The 21,905-nt window shown below is 59.3% G+C and overlaps 1 protein-coding gene across 4 annotated transcripts; it reads right to left on the reverse strand.

Annotated features, from left to right (window-relative positions):
* Positions 1–110: 110 nt before the first annotated feature.
* PEAR1 (platelet endothelial aggregation receptor 1) lies at positions 111–21,208 on the reverse strand. 4 transcript variants are annotated; one of them, XM_065901710.1, is made up of 24 exons: positions 21,074–21,208; positions 13,210–13,340; positions 11,234–11,340; positions 10,467–10,571; positions 10,023–10,123; positions 9,170–9,262; positions 8,660–8,903; positions 7,810–7,930; positions 7,474–7,610; positions 7,174–7,386; positions 6,701–6,875; positions 6,486–6,606; positions 5,623–5,786; positions 5,431–5,533; positions 5,151–5,297; positions 4,826–4,951; positions 3,798–3,926; positions 3,566–3,694; positions 3,160–3,372; positions 2,857–2,945; positions 2,610–2,745; positions 2,368–2,442; positions 2,027–2,275; positions 111–1,320 (listed from the first exon to the last, which is right to left on the reverse strand). In XM_065901710.1, the coding sequence occupies exons 3-24, from the start codon at positions 11,329–11,331 to the stop codon at positions 1,169–1,171; spliced, it is 3,120 nt and encodes a 1,039-aa protein (XP_065757782.1). In that variant the 5' UTR covers positions 11,332–11,340; positions 13,210–13,340; positions 21,074–21,208; the 3' UTR covers positions 111–1,168. The 4 variants fall into 4 exon arrangements, with proteins under 4 accessions (XP_065757782.1, XP_065757798.1, XP_065757790.1 ...); XM_065901726.1 differs by having other exon boundaries at positions 11,234–11,390; XM_065901718.1 differs by having other exon boundaries at positions 11,234–11,406.
* Positions 21,209–21,905: the final 697 nt, after the last annotated feature.

The raw sequence follows: 21,905 nt of genomic DNA on the forward strand, positions 1-21,905 counted from the left end.
CCTGCCCAGGCTTGTAGCTCTCAGAGCAGCAATTTCCCCATCTATCTTAGCATGTGCCAGTATTTACCATTGGTACCTTTAACTCACTCAGCCACTCAGCCTTTGGGGGAACATTTATTGAGTGCCTACTATGTGCCAAGGGGAACCAATGTTGAACATAAACACGGGATTCCTGCTTTCGGGGAACTTACAGTCTGATGGGGAAGACAGAGAAGAATCAAATAATCACATTAGAAACCAACACATTAGAGAGGTGCCTGGCACCCTGCTGGCCTTTTGCAGGCATCTGGTGCATAAATACATCTGTCATCAATGCCATGAAAGAGAAAACAGGATGTGGGGTACAAGCAGGAGGTAACAGGTGAGTGGGGGAGGAAGAGCATTCCAGATGTGCTAAGTCCCTGTCATAGGAAGCCGTGTGGCTGAGAGAAGGACACAGAGGCCAGTGTAACTGGAGCAGAGAGACAGGGAACACAGTTCAGAGTAAGGCTGAAGAGACAGACAGACCAGGCCAGCAAAGCCTTTAAAGCCTTGGACAATTTTGACTGTAGCCCAAGAGCAATGGGCCACCAATGGAGACTTTCAGGCAGAGGTAACTTAATCAGCTTGTGTTTTGAACAGTTGATTGGAGGGAGGACCAGATGAATGCAGGGATGCCAATCAGGCTATTTCTAGAGTTAACTGGGTTTGGGCTGCCTCTCCATTATAGTGAATGCCCCAACTCAGGATCAGTGCCTGGTACCCCTCTGAAACCACACACACACACATACAAACACACCCCCCTACACACACACACACACCCACACACAAACACACATGCACAGAGCCTCGGCTAGGAGTACACAGAAAACTTACCCAATATACATTTTTTACATTGATTTGAAATCAGTTATCCAGCAACATTGAACCCACCAGTTTATGTACACAGGGCCCTAGGGGCCTTGGGAAGCTCTGGGTTGGGGAACAGGAACACAGACTTCTTGCTGACTGTGTTCCCATGACAGAACCTGGGAGCCAGGCTCCCATCTCCTCTCCATTCACTTCTTCTATGTTCATGTTCACGGCCGGCCAGTCCCCTCCCTGCTCCTGGCAGGGTACAGTGGGCTCTGTCCTCAGCCTCGAGCAGCAAAGAACAGGTATGCTGACTTCTGCACACCATCTCGGCTCCTCAGCGGTCCTGGCGCCGAACTGGGGGTGAGGGGGGATGCCGAACCGGAGGCAAGTCGTAGTGTACAGGGATGTGGCTGTTCTTGGGAGAGTCATAGTGTCCAGGAGGCAGGCCCGGTGGCAGTGGGGGCTGGGACCCCACAGAGTCTCGGTCTGGAGACAGAGAGGGGAGCCAACAGAGGGAGGGAGATGACTCCTCCCCTTCCCACCACTCTCCTCCCCTCTCCAGCGTCTTCTGCCCAAAGCCAGATGAATGGTGCCTGGCTATCCGCCACTTTGTGCAGCTCCTCAGCTGCCAGTGGGGGAGGCCACCTCAACCTGCCCACCTCACAAAATAGGAAGACACTCTGTCACCTGCCTTGTTCCCAGCTTTTCTGGGTATCAAGTTTACAACTCAGGTGCTGTAAAACCACCATTTCAAATCCTTGGCGCTGTGAGGTGGGTACCGCCACCTACAGACTCTAAGAGGCAGTATGACTTCCCAAGTACCACCCTTGGTTTAAGCTTAAGTCTAAACCCCAAAGAAGGCTTTCCTGATAGCTCAGTGGTAAAGAATCTATCTGCCAATGCAGGAGATGTGGGTTCGATCCCTGGGTAGGGAAAATCCCCTGGAGAAGGAAATGGCAACCCACTCCAGTATACTTCCCTGGGAAATCCCATGGACAGAGGAGCCTGGTGGCTACAGCCCACAGGCTTGCAAAGAGTCTCACACGATTTAGCGACTAAACAACAACTGACCCCAAAGACCTTGCTCTTGCTACCACTTTCTGCCACCTCCACATTCTTGTCCCCTGTCCCTTCTCTTTTCCCAGATCCCTTGTCCCTGTTCTTTCTGCTCCAGTGGAAAAGGAGGGCTCACCATGGACCAGAGGGCTGGGCTGCTCATAGGTACCACTGTCTCTCTGTGGCTGGGGGTGTCGCCGTCTCTGGCTGTCCGGGAGCTGAGGAAGCTGCCTGGGGGGAGACCCTGAGGAAGGGCCTTTCATCTCCACGTAGCTGCTCTCCCGGGGGCTCCCTAGCAGGCTGGGCAGGTCCCGGATGGTGGCATAGGGGTTTTCACTGCTCAGGGAAGCCATGCTGGCCCCCAGCTCCTCTTCAGAGATGGGTCCTAAAGATGGGGGAGAGAAGTCAGGCTCAGTGGAGGCACTGGCTCCTAAACCCCAGGGCAGCCCCCTCCCACCCCCGCCGCCGTGCGCTCACCTTTACTGTAGAATGGGCCGGGGCCATTAGTGTTGCTGTAGCTACAGCTGTAGCTTCGGTCCAGGTGGCTGCTACCTAACAAGGAGAAAGCAACCCGCAATCAGGCCCCTGGTCCGCACCCCAGGGTCCCCTCCTCTAGAACTGCCCGGAACGCCTTCTACAGACATGCGCACTCAGGTGGAGCCGGATGCTGGACTGCACACATCCACCCTCACCAGAGGCCTTGGCTCCCAGGCTTCTACCTCTGTCCAGAGGCCCTGGCGGGGGCTCCCGGCGGTGCTTCCAGTCTGCAGGTAGCGTGGCATGGTTATCAAGTCCGTGGGCTCCACCTGGTCGCTCAGAGGCCTGGAGGCTGGCAAAGAGCTGACTGCCTGGAACCTGGCAGGGAAGGGTGGGACAGGGAGGGGAACACGCAGAGTTGGAGCTCTCCGGAGACCCGGAGCTGCACCCACCGGGCGCCCACGGTGCACGCCCACCCCTGGCACTGACCTTCTTAGCAGGCGGGGGGTTCGGTGAGCACTGTGACAGGGTGTGGTAGCTGGGGTTGGAGTAGTAGTGACTGTAGCTCGGAGGGACATCTGCACAAACAGACACAGGTGCGGGGTGGCCTGCCGGGTCAGACACAGGTCTGGGCCCAAGACAGCTGTTCTGTCCCAGGAGATCCGTAATCGGCCTCTCTGACCCCGCTTCCCATCTCCTAGGTCCAGGGAGGGATGCAGAAGCCCCGCATCCCATCTGCCCTGTGCCAAAGAGTCAGCCACGCCCATGAGCCCCGCCCCCGGGCCGGCTCACCTGGCATGACATACTCAGAGCCGTCCAGTCGCCCGCTGCTGTAGGCCACGGCCAGGTGCCGGTGCTCCTTGCCTTTCTGCCAGTGACGGTAGCCAATGAACAGTGCCACCAGGGCCACCACCAGGGATCCCAGCACTGCGATGCCAACCACTGCCCCGAGCGAGTTATAGGCCACTGGAGAGGTGGGCATCATGGTGAACGGCTCCTGGCTCCCTATGTGGGATGGAGTGGTTGCTCAGGACAGTGTCTTGGCCCTGTTGGTGAGCTTGGAATGATGCATGGATGGGAGAGGCCACAGTAGGAAGGTAGGGTGATACAAGCGTACCACCTAGCAGAGAACTGGACAGGTACCTATGTCCTGGTTCCCTGGGGACCGTGCAGAGGCAGGGGCTAGATGAGAACTCACCGATCCTGCAGGGGGCGCCACTGTGCCCTGGAGGACACACACAGGCCCCAGTCTCTGGGTGGCACCTCTCTCCGGGACCGCACTGGCATGGTTGGGAGCAGTTGGCACCAAACATCCCTGGAGAACAGCCTGGGAGAAAGTGGAAGAGGAGATCAGAGGGGCAAGGGAATGGCAGTCCCCTCCTCGGGCTAGGGCTGGCGGTCGGGGCATGGAGTTGCCCTTCTATTGGTACCTTCCAAGCAGAGATGTCCGGTCCAGCCCGGGGGACAGAAACAACTCCCATCCTGGGGGTGGCAGGTCCCACCATGGCGACACTGGCAGAGCTGGGCACAGTTGGCTCCCCAGTGTCCCAAAGGGCATGCTGCGGGGGACAAGGTTGGAGCCTGTCTGGCGGTCAGGATCAGCGTCTCCTGGGTGACTTCTCAGTCCCCAGCGTCGCTGAAGCCTTCCAGTCAGCTTTGGTCTCCCCAGAGACGCCAAAGCTTAGAACGGTATCTACACACTGGTGACTCACAAATGCTTATCTGTAGCCGTGTCTCTAGGCTGATTTTCAGACCCACGTGCCCAGCTGCCTGCCTAACCTCTGCACTTGCCTGTCCAACAGCCTTTCAAAATAATGTGATCAGGGCCAGACAACCAGAGGCTTCCAAACTACCCTACATCGCTTAGCCCTGGACTTCTTTTTTTTTTTTTTTAATATAAGAGAGAAGTAAATGCTCACACTATTCAAGGCATAATTTTTGTGTATATGATACTAGCAGATAATCTAATAGTAGTTATCGAATTCTATGGAAAAAGTCATCTCCAAAATCACTTCCCTCTACCCAGCCCGTCTTTTTCATGGTAACTGCTTCTCATTTTCCCTTTTCAAAATTTGCTTTACTCAGTTTTTTGGACCAATCTTTTCCATGATGTTCTTCATATGTTTATGTGGGAAAGAGGCCATTATAAATAAATAAAAAATAAACTGGCGATGCAAAAAAAAAAATGTCCAAAACTGAGCTTATGGTTTTCCCATTTTTCCCATGCAGAAGGGCAGGGAACTTTTTCCCTCCACCTGTTCATTGCTGCATCCTGAGCATCTAGAACAACACCCAGCATGTAGGTGATGTCCAATAAATATTTGCTTATTGTGTTTATATCAATGGCTGGATCAAGGTGGGCCCAGAGGCTTTTATACCCAGGCTCAGGGGAATGGAAAGCTCTCGGTCCTCAGCCCATCCCCTCGGCATGCACTCAGACACACAGGCTGCCACGTACATTGAGAGCAGTCAGGGCCGGTCCAGCCAGCCAGGCAGTAGCAGGTCCCATTCGAAGGGTAGCAGGAGGAATGGTTGGCACACTTGCAGGGCACACAGCGTTTGCCATAGCGCCCAGGCTGACAGGCTGCGGGAAAGGGGCTCGTGGTGACTGGGAGCAGGGGCCAACCCTCAGTCAGCCCTTGACTCCACCCTCTCCCTGCCTCCTTCCCGCTGTGGTAACCAGCCCATAGACTGGAGTCAGCAAGGAGACCAAGGGGGGTAGAGTGGGGGCTTCTGGCATCTGACACTGGACTGAAAGGCAGGGGGAGGGGAGGGAGCCTCACACTTCTGGCAGGAGGGGCCTCGGAATCCGGGTGCACAAACGCAGTTGCCGTTCTTGGGGATACAGGTGCCCCCGTTCTTGCAGGTACAGATGTTGCTACAGTTGGCTCCCCAGAAGCCCTCAGGGCAGGGCTGGTGGCAGCGGGTACCTGTGAGAGGGGTAGGATGAGCCTGGCCTGCGTCCCCTCTCCTCATACATAAGGATTCTCTGCACACGTGTCCTGTGGGATACATTCGCCCCACCCCACGGTAAGCCTGGGGCCCGCCCACCATAAGGCTCACCTGTCCACCCAGCCTGGCACTGGCAGTGTCCGTGAACAGGATCGCAGCCATCAGCATGGTCACAGTCACAGCGACTGGCACAGCCTTCACCAAACTGCCCCTTCTTAGGGAGTGGGGGGTGGGACAGGCCAGTAAGCTGGGGGATGTGGTGCCCTCCCCTCCACCCAGGCAGGCAGACGGTTGCACACTTACCGGGCAGGGGAGCTGGCAGTGGGCCCCATGCCACCCAGGGGTACAGATACAGGCTCCAGTCTGGGGGCTGCAGGCTGCCTCATGGGCACACTGGCAGCTGGCGTTGCAACCGAAGCCCCAGGTTCCCGGCGGGCAGGGCACAGAGCAGTTACCACGCTGCCAACCTGGAAGAGGGGCTTGTAGGTAGGCATGGGGACCCAGCTGCCCTCCTGAGCAAACACACGCTGGGTAACGACTGTGCCAGACTCAGCTACCAGCACGGGAGGGTGGGTGGGGGATGGGGGCGCTCACGGCCCCATAGGAGATGTCGGGCAGAAGGCTGAATGACCGTCGGGGATGCACCACCCCCTTCTGCCAAAAGAAGGGGGTTGGCAGCAAACCCAAATGCTTACAGAGGTCCCATTAAGTAACTAAATGTGTTCTCCAGGTCATCGGTAAGACAATAGGGAGGAGTGGGGACTGGAGACTGAGACGTTTGTTAAATACGATGGAGAGCTAGTCAAACAAAACACGTGTGTCAGAACCCAGCCCTAAAGACTGCCCACGGGCCACCGCTGGTAGATCTCCTGGCGCCGGCATTCTGTGATTCTGTATGACTGAGGATGAGGAATGTTCAGCGAAGAGATGCCTCTGGCCTGGGCCTTTAAGGACAATTGCGATTTTTGTGGTTGAAACAAAAGCAAAGTGGATATTCCAGGAAGGAAGTAGCCTGGCTACTTTCCCGCCGTCCAGCTGCTGCCCAGTGATTCCGCCCATACCCTGCAGCCTCTCCCGTACCCTTGGCCGGCCCCTGCGCTTGGACTGTCCCTTCGTCCCAGGACCCCGCCCCCAAATCGCCCTTCCAGGAGACCCCAACCCAGTACCTTCCTTGCAGACGCAGGCGCCGTCGATGGGCGAGCAGGCGATGGCATTTTCGCAGGAACAGCGTGCGGAGCAGTTGACTCCGTAGGTGTCAGGGGGGCAGAGGCTGGCGCAGTGCGGTCCCTGAAAGTGGGCGGTTGGGTGGGCGCACTATGAGAGGGGCGGGCGGACTCCCTGGGCCTCTTCCGCACCTCCCTCGCGGCGGGGCTCGCCTCACCGTGTAGCCGGGCGCGCACCGGCAGAGGCCGCTGTCGGGCTGGCAGACGCCGCCGTGAAGGCAGAGGCAGTGCTCCTGGCAGCCCGGCCCGTGCGTGTCCTGCGGGCAGCTCTCGTTGCAGTGGAGGCCCGCCCAACCCGGCAGGCACGAGCACTCCCCGCTCATCGGGTGGCAGCTGAGGGCGGAGGCGCGGGCGCGGGGCGGTCTGAGCCGGCGTCCGCAGCCGACCTCCCCCCGCGCCACCCCCGCCTCCGCGTGGTGGGAGCCGAGCATCGCGGGGTGGAGGAGGTAATCAGGGAGGGCGGTCCCCCACACCCCCGTCCCCGAGGCCCCGCCCGGTCCCCTCTGCCACATCTGTGTCCCGCCCCCGCCCAGGATATGCCCCCGGTGCTTCGGGGCCTCGGGTGGCTTCAGCACTGAAGGCCTCCCCCACTGGCCTCCTGACCCCATGACCGCAGCGTCCCACGGCCTACCTGAGGCTGTGTTCCGGGTCGCAGGTGCAGGGCTCCTGGCAGCTGAGGCCGTAGAGGCCGTCGGGGCAGAGGCGCTCGGCGCAGCGGTCCCCGGTGAAGCCGTGTTCGCACAGACACGCGCCGTTGGCCGGGAAGCAGCGGGCGCCCGGGGCGCAGTCGCACGTCTCAGCGCAGTCCTGCCCGAAGCGCCCCACGGGGCACTCCTCGCGGCACCTGGGCGCCTCAGGGGAGTGAGCCTGGCAGGCGCCGTCCCCAGCCGCCCCCGCACCCCTCACTCACGCCCGGCCTCACACCACTCACCGGTCCCCCGTGTATCCCGGAGCACAGCGACACTGCCCGGTGAATCGGTCGCAGAGGCCTCCGTTGTGACAGCGACATTCCTGGGAGCAGTTGGGTCCATGGAAGCCCTCGGGGCAGGGCAGGGAGCAGATGGTGCCCTGTGGGGGGTGAGAGGTCAACAGAGCCCTGGGAGCCCAGCCCCCTCCCCATGGCCGGAGGACCCACCAATACCCTAACCCCCAAACACTCAAACCTCTCCAGGGCCCCCACAGCCTACTCCCCTCACACACATCGCCCTCTGAAGCCCTGGCGAGAACCACCCACAGAATTCATGCCCACAGGCCCCACCCTTCATACCGTCCAGCCAGGTGGGCAGCTGCAGGAATCCTGGGAGGCCTGGAAGACTCCCCCGTTTTGGCAAGGAGGAGCGCTGGGGCAGGAGAAGCCAGCACTCCCGGGCGAACAGGACACCTCGCAGCTGCCGAGCAGAGGGGGTGAGGTCAGTCTGTAAACAAGCGGCACAGACAGAATCCTACGGAATTCCCCCTTTGCCTCCCAGGGTTCAGCGAGCCACACCCACGCGGCCCCGTGGTGTCTCATCCCCCTTCCCTGCTGGGTAGGCCAGGGATCAAAAGTTTCCAGGACTGGAAATGGCAGGGGCACAGCCCCCTCAAGTGGGACAGAGTGAAGAGCCATGGGTGGTCTGTCTGCTCTGCACATGCTCTCCATTCCACCTTTGCGCATGCTGGTCTCTCTCTGGGGGGAGCATCTCTGCCTGCCGTCGTTTTCATCCCAAGGGCTCAACTCTGGAGCTCCTCCATGAAGCTGGATCTTTGATCTCCAACTAGATGGATGGTCTCCCTCCTGTGACTCCCCAGCCGCCCCTGCACCCTGCCTTGCAATAGGTTCTCTGTGACTGTCTCAGCCCCACTTGGGGACATACTTTTACACACACTCTGGCTCATGTTATCTTCACAGCAACCCTTTGAGATGGACAATACTGCTCCCATTTCATAGAAAGCAAACTCGTGAAGAGACAGTAATGTAGTCAAGATTACTCCACCAGGAAACAGCAAAGCTGGGACCAGGATCTCGGCCTCTTGGTTCCATCCCCAAATTGAGGATCCTGAGTCCCCTGGTATCCCCATATATGCCCGTGCATCCTGTGTTTGCCACCCCGTTAGTGTGTGTTCCTCCCGTTACATACCTGGGCCCAGTTCTCTCTGGGGGGCAGAGGCAGGCTCCGGTCTCGGGGTTACAGGGTGCCCCATGACACTGGCAGCTGAACTGGCAGGCAGGGCCATAGCGGCCAGGGGCGCAGGGCTGAAGGCAGTGCGGGGGCTGCAGGCCAGAGGGACAGGAGCATACCCCACTCTTGGGGTCACAGGAGCTGCCGTTGCCGCAGTTGCAGGGCTGGTCACACTTCGGCCCCCACACTCCTGGGGCGCAAGCTGGGGGATGAGAGGGTGGAAGGGGGTCACCGGGGTCTTGCCCCTCCCCAGCTCCAGTTAGTTCCTGTCTCTCTCTCCTGGCCCCCACACATGCCCCCATGCCTGGCTTTGGCCCACCCCCTGCACCACACCCCCAGAAGAGGCAGCTGGCTGCAGTGGGACTCTGCTGGGTGGTTGCCAGGGGTCCTCAGCCCCTGTGGCCGGTAGGGAGGGTGTGCCTCCCTGGAGGCACAGAAGGACCCGCCCTGCAGCCACCAGCCACTCACCGCTGGAGCAGTCGTCACCCCGCCAGTCTTGCACACATTGGCACCGATTGGGTGCCACACAGCGGCCATGGACACACTCCTGAGCACAGAGCGCTGGGGCAGAGACGGGGTTGGGAGTGAGACGATGCTTCCATTCCTTCCCTACCCACCTTTTGTCCTCTGAAGCCCAGCCCCAGCTTCCTCCCATACCAGGGACCTGGAGTTAGCCTGCCAAGCAGCATTTCAGCCTCTCAGATGCAGAAAGACTGAGAGTAAGCAACTCAGGTCGGAGCATGCCAAGACCTCGGGATTCTGGATGCCCTAGCTCGTTTCTGTGAACTTCTTAGAGCAGCTTGTTGGGAAATGAGGGTGGGGGTGCAGTTCCTCACACAGGAGCCAGATATGGATGCTGTCCAGAGGGGAAGGGGGGTGGTCAAGCTGGGTAGGAGTCTCTGCAGGGGGTTGGTGATGGTCCAAGCTGAGGAAAGGGGAGAGAGAGCGAGCAGGCTCCACTCTGGAGATTTCAGGGTGCCAGGGAGAGGGGACAGGAGAGACTGGACAGCGACAAGTCAAAACAGATAGGGACAGGCAGAGTCAGAGAGAGAAGCAGACCCCGAGCCCGGGGACACAGTGACAAAGAGACCCAGGCAGCCCCAAGACAGAGATGCAGAGCCTGAGACAGCTGACGGACTTGGACAGAGGGAGTGGGGGGGACGTGGGGTCAGCTAGAGACAGAGGTCTGAAGTGGCGGCTTTGTCCCTCGAGACAGACAGGGCCGGGGAGGCAGAGGGCAGAGGAGTAGCCCCCCGGTGGGGCTGGGGAAGGACGGGGTGGCCCAGGCTTTTGGCGCTGCCCAGCCCCACCCAGCACTCACGGACACAGGCGCCGCGGCTCTCATAGAAGCCCCGGCAGCACTGCAGGCGCAGCCGGTGTTCCGTCTTCACCACCTGGCGGTACACGGTCCGGTAGACAACTCTGGGGGAGACCCAGGGGTGGCCCTCAGTCTCCCCTGCAGAGGCCCCGGCTTCCACCCCGCCACAGCCTGGCCCTGGGAGGGCCTGGGGCACCTCCCAACACTCTACACTGGGGGAGCAGAGAAAGAACATTCTCTCTTTGCCCCCCACCCCGCCGCACGCCCACACCACACACCACACCTGCACACCCAAACATACACACCCCACACACCGCGCCTTGAGCCCAGATGCTTCCTCTGAATTTTGAAAGTTCTGAGAGAAAGATGGGGGTGCAGAGGCCCAGGGCCTGGGCCAAGGCAGCTCCTCTGGCAGCCCACCCGCCCACGGCGGGGCCGGGTACTCACGTGGGCCGGGGGCAGCTATGCAGGCTCTCCCAGGGCCGGTCGCAGGGCTCCGAGGGGAGCAGGCTGAAGGGGCGGGAGTGCGACTCCTTGGTCGTGGTGGTGAAACTGGAAGACAGGGATCAGGGTCGGGGCCGGGGCAGGGAGAGACTGAGGCGGCACCCAGGGGCAGGGGTGCGGGGGCTGGGTCACAGTGCGGAATATTTAGGTTTGCCCCTCCAAGCCAAGGACGGAGCCCCATCCTGTCGTCCTCCGCTCTAGAGGGATCCTCCCTGAGTTGGAATATTCCTGGGAATATGCCATTCCAGCCTTCTGTTCTCCACCCCTGCCACCTGGCCTCCTTATCCCTATATGGGGAGATTGAGCTAGAACTGACTTCTGGGCCCAGAGGATGGTGATGGGTTGAAGCACTTCTGGCCAAATCTGGCCTTGCTCCCCAGCCCCGGCCCCTTTGCTCTCCCTGGGCGAGACTCTCTGCTTGCCCCACAGTGACTAGCTCCTACCCTGTACTTTGTCCTGCAGCCAGCCTCACACAGGGACCAAGGAACTGGGATAAAGAGAGGACAGGGTCAGAGCTGAGATGGAGAATGAAACGATCAGGATGGGGATAGAGTCAGAGCATCCCACTGAGGGAGCAGAGGTAACAGATGCAGAAATAGGAAGGAGGTGAGGCTGGAGAGAGGGAGGTGATGAGGAAGGAGGAGCCCCAGGGGGGGAATAAGGGGCAGGGGGCTTGGCGCCCTCAGGGTGCAGCAGGGGCCCTCTCTCACCTTTCCCAGAAGCTGCAGGTGTTGGGGTCCTTGGGATTGAGGGTGGCAGCCAGCCCCAGCTCCAGGGCCAGGAGGAGGGCCCGCAGGGGTGGTGACATTGCAGGGGCCTGTGACAGGGCCAGGTGCGGAGCAGGTGAGGGGCACTGTGGCCACAGACCTGGAGGAGCAAGTCTCTGCAGAGACGGAGCCAGGCTGACAGAGGAGATGAGGCTGCTGCCTCTGGCCCTCTAAGCCCTGCTCCCCGGGCTCCAGGTCTTATTCCTGACCGGGTGGAGCACCGCCATGCTTCTGAGTCTTTCTCGCATGGTTTCCTCTGTCTGGACGTCCTCCTCCCATTCTTCACCTTGAGCACTCACCTTTCAAGGTCTAGCCCAAGTATCACCCCTCTTTCCTTTCCCTGCTCCTCAACTTCCACTGGCAGACAGCCCCCACCCATTCTTTCAGGGACCCCCAGCACCATTCACCCACAGACTGCTGTTCCAATGCCTGTTCCCTGACCATGACCTCTGGAGGCCGGGACCTGTGCATGAATGCCCAGCCCCCAGCCCAGTCCCTACCCAAGGTACCTGGGTATTGTACCAAGGTTCCCTGGGGGCTCAGACAGTAGAGAATCTGCCTGCAATGCAGGAGACCTGGGTTCGATCCCTGGATTGGGAAGATCCCCTGGAGGAGGGCACGCAACGCACTCCTGTATTCTTGCCTGGAGAATCCCCATGGACAGAGGAGCCTGGCAGGCTATGGTCCAGGGGGTCACAAAGAGCCGGACACGACTGAGTGACTGAGCACAACTCAGTGAAGTAGGAGTCGATGAAGGGAAGTTATAAGAGAAGCTGGCCTGGGCTCAGTTAGGGAAGGAACTTTCCAACAGTTGAAGCAGTTCTGTGACAGAACCAGCAGCCTCGAGTGGTGAGCTCCCCACCCCTGAAGGTAGGCAGGCAGAGGCCAAAACCACCCAGTGTGGGGGCTTCCTACTGGGGAGGAGTAGGACTGGGTCCCAGTGACCCTGAAAAAGGCCCTCCCACCACTGCTGCGCTGGCAGAGCTCCTACTGTCTCCTGAGAACCAATGGCGACTTCTCTTCCCAGCTTCTTGATCAGTGCTGTCACGTTAGTAGTTTGAAACCAACAATGGGGGGATTATTTACACCACGGACATCGGCAAACACCACAAACCGGGGCCAGCACCCCTCCCCACCAGAGCAGGTTGTTAAAGCCATGTTAGCACACCCCTGCACCCAACGCTCGGCACGTCACCGAGGAGGTCCCCAACCCGACCTCAGACTTAAGAAGCAGCCCCCAGCTCCCTCTGACCACCCCCCACCCCGCCATCTGGAAATGGGCTCCTCCCCGCCTCCTCCACGCCTGGCCTCGCCCGGTGGGTGGGAAGCGGCTCAGGACCTCAGAGGAGTCTGTTGAGGCTCCTGCGCTCAGGAGCAGCTGAGCCCCTTGAGCAGCCACCCCCGCCGCCGGTTTCAGATTCTCTGTTTAGTGTTCCTAAAACTTGCCCTGGCTCCCTCCTCTACACCTCCCTGAGGCACCCACATCTGCTTATAATTTTCCCAGGAAGAGAGAAAGGTCATGGTAGCTGGCCCCTTCCCCCTGAGTATCTCTGGAATGCCTGCCGCCAGCCCCACCCCAGACCCCCCACCCACACACTCCTGGGTCCGTAGCAGCAGCCGCTCTCAGTTCCCATCAAGGCAGCCCTTCTAGGGATGCTCCCCACCGTGCATTCTGCCCCACCAGTAAACCCTCCAGCGGTCTGCTCACCACTCTCTCAGCTACAGGGCTGGCCCACCTCTCCTCCCCAGGTTTCCTCATCCTGCCACAAATGTCCACCCACACCCTCCAGTCTTGCAGAGCTGTAAGGCCCTCCCAGGTCTCTGGTTAGGGGCCCCATCACAGCTCCCCCGGGGCAGATCTCCCACCTCTAGTCCTCTCTGTGTTCTTCCCAGCCATCCTCAGCCCCCAAGTAACTCACCAGGCCTCTATGGCATCCTGGGGCCTGAGAAACTCAGGTGAGCCAGGGACAGGGTGTCACAGTCCTCAGGCCCCAGGGCTGGGGGGCATCCAGAGAGGATCCTGGGGGTCCCGGTGCTCGGGATATGGAGCCTGAAAACAGGAAATAGAGCCCAGCTAGAAGGTGTGCAGGTGGGGAGGGCAGCGGGGAGCAATGATCGTGGGCTGAGCATGGGGTGGCTCCATCCTCCCACCACCCTGAACTCCGAAGGTAGGATGGGGAGAGCTGGGGGAGGTCCAGAAGCCTCCTTCCCAGCCCACTCTGAGGGGCTGAGGGAGGGACCCAGTCTGGCCTCAGAGAGCCAGGCCGCAGTCAAGAGTTTCCTTCAGGTGACCCCACAGTCTGGCCCCCCACCCACACAGCCCCCCAACAGATTTGGCTCCTTCTCCCAAGGTTCCAAAACTACACCAGCTCTCCTCTGTCTGGTCCCAACTGACCTTCTCCCCACTTCTCCCTCGAGTATGCATGGCAGCAAGCCCAGGGACAGGGCCCCGGACCCTCCACACATCTCCCCTGTTCACCCGGCATTTGGTCCACACTCCCCTCTTCCTGGAGCCTGGCCTGGGGTCCCATCCTCCAACTGGAGCCCAGTCTGCCTGGATGGAGGGTCATCACCATTGTTCCTGGGTGAGCCTCATCTCCAGCCACTCAGGGACCCCCCCCACTCCACCCCCAGGCTTCCCACGGCCTGGATCCATCCCCAGAGCTCAAGGCTGCAGTGAAGTGGACAAGACCTGCAGCACGAAGGCCCCAGGAGGTGGAGTGGGGTGGGGGCTGCCCTCCCAGAGAGAGAAAGTCCTCCTTTCATCTACATCAGCCCCCTCCCACCGGCCGCCTCCACTTAACCAACTTCCAGAGGAAACTGTTCAGGGGAGCATGTGGCGGTTTAGTCGCTAAGTTATGTCTGATTCTTGGGACCCCATGGACCACAGCCCACCAGGCTCCTCTGTCCATGGGATTTCCAGGCAACAGTACTGGAGCGGGTTGCCATTTCCTTTTCCAGGGCATCTTCTCCTGCATTGCAGGCGGATTCTTTACCGACTGAGCCACCAGGGAAGCATGAGGGGGGCTTAACCCTAACCCTAGGGGGTTGACTCTAATAGCGAGAGGGGTGGGGTGATTCCCTTTTCCCAAAGGGCCTCAGGGCAGGACTGGAGTGCAGAGGAGGCCCCAGCTGGTCAGTGGTGGGGCTGGAAGCCAGGATGGGGTGGGTGAGATCAGTGGGTGGTCCGCAGGGAGAGGAGAGATGGGATGGGGATCCTGGCAGGGAGGAGCAGGGTTTGGCCTCACCAGCCTCAGCCCCTGAGGAGGGAACACAGGCCAGACCAGGAGCCCCACCTGGCACCCTTTGCTTGTTTACATCTGAGCCTTTGTCCCTGAGGGGCTGGGGAACCTGAGACCCCGGCCCACCCTCCCCCAGCAGCTCCAAGCCCAGCGGCACTGGGGTCCATGTGCCCCTTCAGAGGGTTTAAATCAGACAACTCCCGGCTCCCCATCTGACCCCGGGGCCCGCACTGTAGGCTCCCTTCTTCTTCCCATACAGATAACGCCCCCAGCCCCCTTTCTCCACTTCACCTCTGGACTGAGGGACCCACACACCTCTCCTCACAACTGGAATAACAATGTGACCCCATGTGTCATTTACCATGTTGGCACAAGCAGTGTGCTGAACAGTTTATATGGATCATCTCAGGTAAAGCTTATGTCAGCCCACGGTGGTGAGGAGGGCATGGCAACCCACGCCAGTATTATTGCCTGCAGAATCCCATGAACAGAGGGGCCTGGGAGGCTACAGTCCATGGGGTCACAAAGAGTCAGACACAACTGAAGCGACTTATCACGCATGCAGCCCATGGTGGTAGCTATTGTTATTCACTTTACAGATGAGGAAATAGGGAAGGACAGGGTACGTCCCCTGCCCAAGGCCACATGGACAGCAATGTCGGAGCTGGGATCCAAACCCACACCAGCAGAGCCCTCCCCCTGCGGTTCCAGTCTCTCCCGAGCCCAGGCAGGAATCCCAAGGGCTTTGCATCTCTTTTTAATAGCCTTGATTATGGCGAGGGGGTGCCTGGCAGGAGCTGGACAGGGGAAGGGGATGGGGGGGGGGGCGGTGATGCCGCAAGAACTCGATCAGAGGCGTGGGAACCAGGATGTGTTTACAGTCAAGAATGAGCTGACACTTCTCTCTCCTCCACCTCGAGATGCAAAGCAGCTGGGCGCCTGGCCAGGCCTCCCAGTCCCCAGTCCCGCCTGCGAGGGCCCCCCAGCATCCCTGCCCTCTCAGCCTCCAGGCCCACGCAGGGCCCAACCCAGCTTGTCCTCCCCTGCTCCTCTATTTAGCCTGATCCCCTCTGGTGGGGAGTCCTTCCACCCTCACTGTGTTCCAGTCTCTGCTGGGAGGAGGGGAATGGGTCTGGGGCCTCTGGGAGGGGCGTGGAGCTCCTAGTGGACTGGAGATGGTCCATTTCTATAGAAGGCAGAGAGCAAGAGTGGGGCCGATGGAAGTGAGACAGCAGGAGGGACTTCCCCACCAGCTCCCTTCCAGCTGCTCTTCTCTGGGAGGTGGTGCAGTGAAAGATACCCTCTGAACCCTGCAGCCCCCGCCACTCCTGTTCAAACCTGGGTTCGAATCCCAGCTCTCAGCTCCCTCATCTCCAAAGTGGGGAGGGTAATAGTACTTCTCTCCACAGGGTTGTCGTGCAGAGCCATAAATGAGTTAATACAGACAAAGAGCTTAGAGAACTACACAAGAAGCTCAATGAACAACCACTGTTTGCTAGAGCATCCTTAGACCCAGTCCTCCTGCACCCAGAGCGGCCCCTTCCCCACTCCACTTGGCACTGTCATACTCTTTGAGCATCAATTCCAGGAAAAACTGTTTCTCTTTTTTATCTTTTTTTGCTGAAGAACCCCTAGGATGATCCGGGAATGGGAATGGGGCCTTAGATGCTGACAAAGAGAAAGGATGTGGGGAGGGGAGGGGATCACGCTTCCCCCGAGAACCCTATCCCCAGAATGACGGGCTGCCCGCCAGGTACATCTTCAAGCCAAAAGCGGTTGATGAGGCAGGACGCCTGAGTTCTGTTTCTCCCCGCCCCAGCTCTCAGCTTGAGCACCCACTCCAGCTCTTTTTCTTGGCTCCACTGGCCCCCCTCCTCTCTTCTCTGACTCTCTCTTCCCCCTTCCCATCTTGGAGGCCAAAGTTTCTAGTACTTACAAGCTGTACAACCTCAGGCACATCACTTGAGCCCTGTGAGCCTCCTTTTCCTCATCTGTAAAATGGGAGAACAGCTCCGCATCTCCCAGAGTTCAGTGGGAGTTGGAACTGCTGGTTCCAACAACCATCCTAGAACAGAGCCTCAGGCCACAGGCTGCTCAGTGGACAATGCAAGAACAGAATCCCCAAGTTCTGGCTCTCTGCCTCTTTCTTTTTGCCTTTTCTTCATCAGAAACTCTCTGTTTCTGAAACAGAAACTTTCTGTTGTTTTTTTCTTTCTTTGTCACTTTCTTGGTCTCTTTCTGCCTCTCTCCTTCCTTTTCTGTATCAAAGCTACCATGTACAGTTGTGTAGTACGTTCACTGTGCTAGGGAATCAGCTTCAGGTGTGGAGTGGAGGCTGACGCCAGCCACAATCCACACACTGAGCCCTCATGTCTTAGCATGGTGCCAAGGCTGCCTTGCCCTGTAGCTCTCTTGTCTTTCAGGATCTCCCCCACGTCTGTCTGTTCTCTGTACCCTTTCCTGACCTCTCTTTGCCTTGGAGACAGGATGGCTTGGTCCTTCCCACTCAGCAGAGAGATCCGAGTCCAAAGACTTCCATCCCCTCCCCATGCAGCGATGCCCTCTGACCCAGCTCTGCCAGCAGCCTAGACTGCTCAGCTCCACGTGCCACTCAGAACACCCGTGTGCACACTCGTACACGCATGCACAAAGCCCCTCCTACATCCAGCCAAGCCAGGCCTCCGGCACGCCAGGCATGTCTGCCGGATGGAGGGACAGGAAGCCTGCACACTCGTGCTCCAAAGGCTGGGAGGGAAGGGAGCAGGGGTGAGGGGCCGCTCTGTGTTCTCTGTGGCTCAGGAAACAGAAGCTAGAGGGTCCTCAGCCCGACCTGTTTACTCATCAGGAAATAGAGAAACTGCAGGAGTTCTGATTCACCAAACATTCACCACATGCCTGCTGGAGGCTGGAGCCAGTCCAGACCCTCACCATCACCCATAGGTGTAGTGACTGTCACCCCCGGGTCACAGAAGAGACCAGAGAGGTTCTCTGGTAGAAAGACTTGCCCAAGGGCCAACGGATCAGCAGAGGCGCAGCAGGATTCGAATCTGCTTTAACGAACAAAGCAGTGTGGGGCGGAAGGTGACCTCCGGGGTGACCCAGACCAGGGAGTCGCTCCCCCTGCTCATCGCCACCCCCAGATAACCCCAGAAAGTGCACCTCCGCTCTGGCCACTGCCTCTTTCTAAAGCCTCTGTGGCTCCCCAGCACCCTGGGAAAGGGCGCCCAGGGCCCAGGTGGCCAGCCCCTGCTCCTGGGCTCCCATCGCACTGGACGTGTCTCTCACCACACGGCCACCTCTGCCCAGGTCGCCTCTGGAATATCCAGGTCCTACCCCTCCTTCCAGGCCATCCTCCTCCAGGAAGGCCCCTCAGTGACGCCACACCTCCCCTGTTCCTCCCTTTCATGGGACCTTCCTCCAGGCTCTTAGCACATTCACCACTGTGGCCCACCAGAGCCCTGGGTTGTTCCCCAATTCTTCCCTGAGGCCAGCTTCAAGCTGGACATGGACCAGTCCCCAGGGGCCCAGCACTCCTCAAACTCCAGCCAGGGAGACCTGTGTCCTTCCTTGGGGCCAGGTGGGACTAACCTAGGTCAAGCCAGGAGTTCACAGCCTCCGGAACCCCTGCAGTCTGACGACCTGATGAGGTAATGGGGACCCCATCCTGTGGCTGCCAGCTTGTGAGTGAGGCTGGCTTCCCCGCCAGACTGGGACAGCCTCTAATTCCATTCCTGTCTGAGGCTCTAAGGGTGGCCGGGCTGCCCCCCGAATGTTCCCTTATGGTTCCCATCCCGCGGTCATTATATTCTTATTAAAGGCTGTCTTCCCCACTGGAATGGAGCTCTGTAGGGTCAGGGCACTTCTCTGCCTGCCTCAGCATCCAGTCCCCAGCTCTGGCCAGCATCTACAGACACACATCCAGGGTGTGTGGCACCCAGTGGGCGGTAAGTGAGTGTTGTGTGGAGTGGATGGACTGATAAACTTTAAATCCTTTTTGACTTGGGTAAGCCTGACCTTACTTGGTGGGAAATGGGGGAGAGGGAGAGGCTGCGGCTTGCTCCTGGCTCACCAGATACCAGGGCCTCCCTTCCAGGGCCTTTAAGACCCAACATTGGTAAGTCGATGGAAGGTGGAGTTCAGAAAGAACTTCCCAACATTACAAAGTGAAGGGCTGCTCCAGACCTGCCCTCCTGAAGGCAGCGGGCAGGAATTCCTCAGGGCTGGCCTCCAAGTTCCTCTGGGATGAGGGCATGGGAGTGCAGGGCACTGAGTCACCTGGAGAGGAGGGGTGTGCCCTTCTCCTGCACTTCCCCTCAGGGGCGACGCCCACCCCGCGCTGTCTATCCACACACCTCCTTCTGCAGAGCAGGAGCAGATGCTACTATGTGGGGGCCGGCTGGGAGGCCCAGGCGGGAGAGGAACTCAGAAGGCTCCATGGCCCAGCGCCCACCTGTGTGCTAGAGCCCTCGATCTTGCCATGTGTGGGTGCTGTGACACCCGCGACCACCCCTATACGGCGAGCTGGGTCCTTTCTGTTCATTCGCTCAGTAACCCTAGAAGGAAGGTGCTATTACACTGCCTGTTTTGTAGATGCAGTAATCCCACTTTCACTGCCCAGGGACTGGGTTCAATCCCTCGTTGGGGAACTAAGGTCCCACAAGCCATGCAATCCCCCAAGAAGCAAATCCCAAAGAGGGTAAGTAATTTTCCCAAGGGCACACAGCCAGTCAAGGGCAGGGTGGGTACGTGGACCAGGTCCATCAAGCGCCAAAGACAAGGCTGCCCCTTGTAGGTCCTTCTTTCCCTGTGATTTCTCTTTGGCCTTTGGACTGTGTCTCCCCTTCTGTTTCTACCTTCTCTACCTCCTTCTTGTTCTTTTTTCTCAGTCTCTGCTCTGTTTTTCCAAATATGCTGTGTTTTTCCAAATATTTCTGCCTGTGTTTTTTTCATCTGTTGGTCTCTGCTTCCACATTTCTGATTCTCTTTATCTCTGTCTTTGTCTTTCTCTCTCTCCTTCCCTGTCTCCTCTTGCTCCTCCTGCTAGCTTCTCTCTGATAGGTTAGGTGACTGGACTGGTACCAACACGGTTCCCAGAGCTAAGATGGGCCCCAGGGCCCCTCATGCACCCTGGGAAGGGTCTTTTTCAAGGCTTCCAAGGCTACTCAAAGGAGAAGTTCAGAGCACCGTGGTGGAGGACTCTCTCTAGCGACGTGTGTTGGTGGCAGGGAGGCAGACAGCAGCCCAGTGACCAGGTTTCCGAACCGTGGACGGGGCTGCCTGGAGAGCTAGTTTCCTCTTCTGGGAAAGTCTGATAGGGAATGGAAGGGGGGGCAGTGGGTAGTGGAGAAACAGATGCCAACCCTCAGCTTCACCTCCCGGTGAAGACAGGAAGACAGAGGGGAGCCTGGCCAAACCAGCTCCTAGGTGGCAGGGAGGGTAGCCCCAACTGCAATGGCAAGTTTGCTGGGTAGGCTTTAGGAAACCGCAAAAATGGGAGAGACAGCAGCAGGGGACAGATGGTTAGAGAGAGGAGAGTGGTCCCACACCCTGGCCCCCATGTGCCCACCCCAGGGACTATCGCATGGATTGGGATGGAGTGGGATTCAGACAGCTCCCTGACCGCCCAGGCCCTGCTTAAGGCCAGGGTTGAGAGCTGATCCCTTGCCCAATCCTGCCTGGAACCGAGGTCTGGCTGAGCCTGGGAGCCTGGGAAACTTGGGCCAGCACAAGATGTTCCCATCCCCGGGGACTAGGGTCACAGCCCAGTCTCGGGAAAGGCCACTCATAAAAGGCCAGAGCAGGACAGCTAGAAGTTCCCTACTGGAGGCTGGAGATGCGGCCCCCTCTGGGACCCCCCCACCCTCCTCCCCCTCACACACACCAGCCCACAGGGCTTTCTGAGGATCCACATGCCTGAGATCTTTGGCCAACTCCCTACTCCCCAAACCAGCAAAGCTGTGAGCCCCAGGGACCTGCAAGCCTGGGTCCCTTCCCTCCATACTCCTCAAACATTTCTCCTGGTGGGGAGAGGAGGAACCCCGTAATAAACACGGAGCAGGCACAGTTCTAAGCAGGAGACATGTTTTTGCTCTCTCAACCTCACAACAATCCCGTAAGGCAGGCACTGTATCTTATCATTCCCCTTTTAGAAATGAAAAACCAAGACACAGGTCCTACAGCTAATAAGCGGACAAGTCGAGATTCCAACCTGGGCAGCCTTGACTCCGCCGTGGGTGTTCTTAACACTAGGCATCCTTCAGCCAAGAAGAGGGCCTGGTAACAGCTTTTCTCTCCAGCCCTCAGAGGGAGCCAGTGGGGTGGTGGCTGCCCCTGGACTCACCAAGTCCCGTACAAGGGGCTGGGAAGCGGCCTCATTTGCATGTCATTTACATGCAATTGTATTATGAATGGCAACCCCCAATCCCCTTTGGCCCCTCTCCACTGCCCCATCCCCTTCAGTTCTCTCTTTCCCCCCACACACTCCACTCAGAGGTTCCCCAGGGCAGAGTGGTCGCGGGACCAGGGCGGCGCCATCACTCACCTGTCTCGCGACCTTATTTCTCCGTTTGCCTAGGATGGTGAACGCCCGGGTGGGCCCAGAGGAGGACAGGGCAGGGGTCCCTGCGTGGAGCCCTAGCCCGATTGCGGGAGCGGCGGGGAGGCCGAACGTTGTGGATCGCTGGGCTGGGAGGGGCGCGGAGGGGCGGGGGGCAGGAAGGGGGTGGGAACTCGGGCCCTCGCCAAGGCAGGAAGTTTTGACAAGGAAACCGGGAGCCGGGGGAGGGGAGATCCAGAGTGCCCGGGGAGGGAGGCTGTGTAGGGGTGGGACCTCGGAGGCCAAGCGGCGGCGGGGCCGACCTGGCAGCCTGGACCGGGTGCAGAGAGGGGACGAGCACGGGACAACAGCAGGGGTCCCGGCCCGAGTCCCTCCTCGGCTCTTCACCAGCTGTGCGGCCAGGGGGTACTCTGCCTCTCTGGCCTCAGCTTTCCCGTCTGTAAAGTGGGGTGGCGGAGGGAAATTAATGAGATCGTCCACGTCGGGCACCTTCCCAGTGCGGCCCAACAACTGTCTTATTACAGGCACTACCTGGGGATCGACCGGCGCGTCCCAGACTGGGAGAGCCGCGACGGGAAAATGTCTCTCCGCTTCTCCGGCCTGAGGAGGGTGTGATCCTGGGAAGCAGAGTTCCGCGGAGTCTCCGCCTCTGCCCGCCCCCTCGGTCCAGAGCCCCGGTGCTCCGCTGCACCGCGCGCGGCGGTCTCTGCGCAGACCCGGCACGAGCCGGGCGCCACCTGGCGGCCAGCGCCCGCCTTCGCACAGCCCGCGACTCCCGACCTGGGAGAAGTGCATCGCAGCCGAGGTGGACAACCTG

Source organism: Muntiacus reevesi, chromosome 1, assembly GCF_963930625.1.
Source record: "Muntiacus reevesi chromosome 1, mMunRee1.1, whole genome shotgun sequence".
NCBI lineage: Eukaryota > Metazoa > Chordata > Mammalia > Artiodactyla > Cervidae > Muntiacus > Muntiacus reevesi.

What these genes read in the sequence shown, in the direction of transcription:
- PEAR1 (XM_065901710.1), bottom strand. Translation starts at nt 11,331, where the DNA reads ATGTCACCACCCCTGCGGGCCCTCCTCCTGGCCCTGGAGCTGGGGCTG. An exon ending in GGGTGACGACTGCTCCAGCG is followed by an intron (nt 8,904 to 9,169) that starts GTGAGTGGCTGG and finishes CTCATCCCCCAG; the next exon opens with CTTGCGCCCCAGGAGTGTGG. An exon ending in AGGCCCCTCCTGCCAGAAGT is followed by an intron (nt 4,952 to 5,150) that starts GTGAGGCTCCCT and finishes CCTTTCCCGCAG; the next exon opens with CCTGTCAGCCTGGGCGCTAT.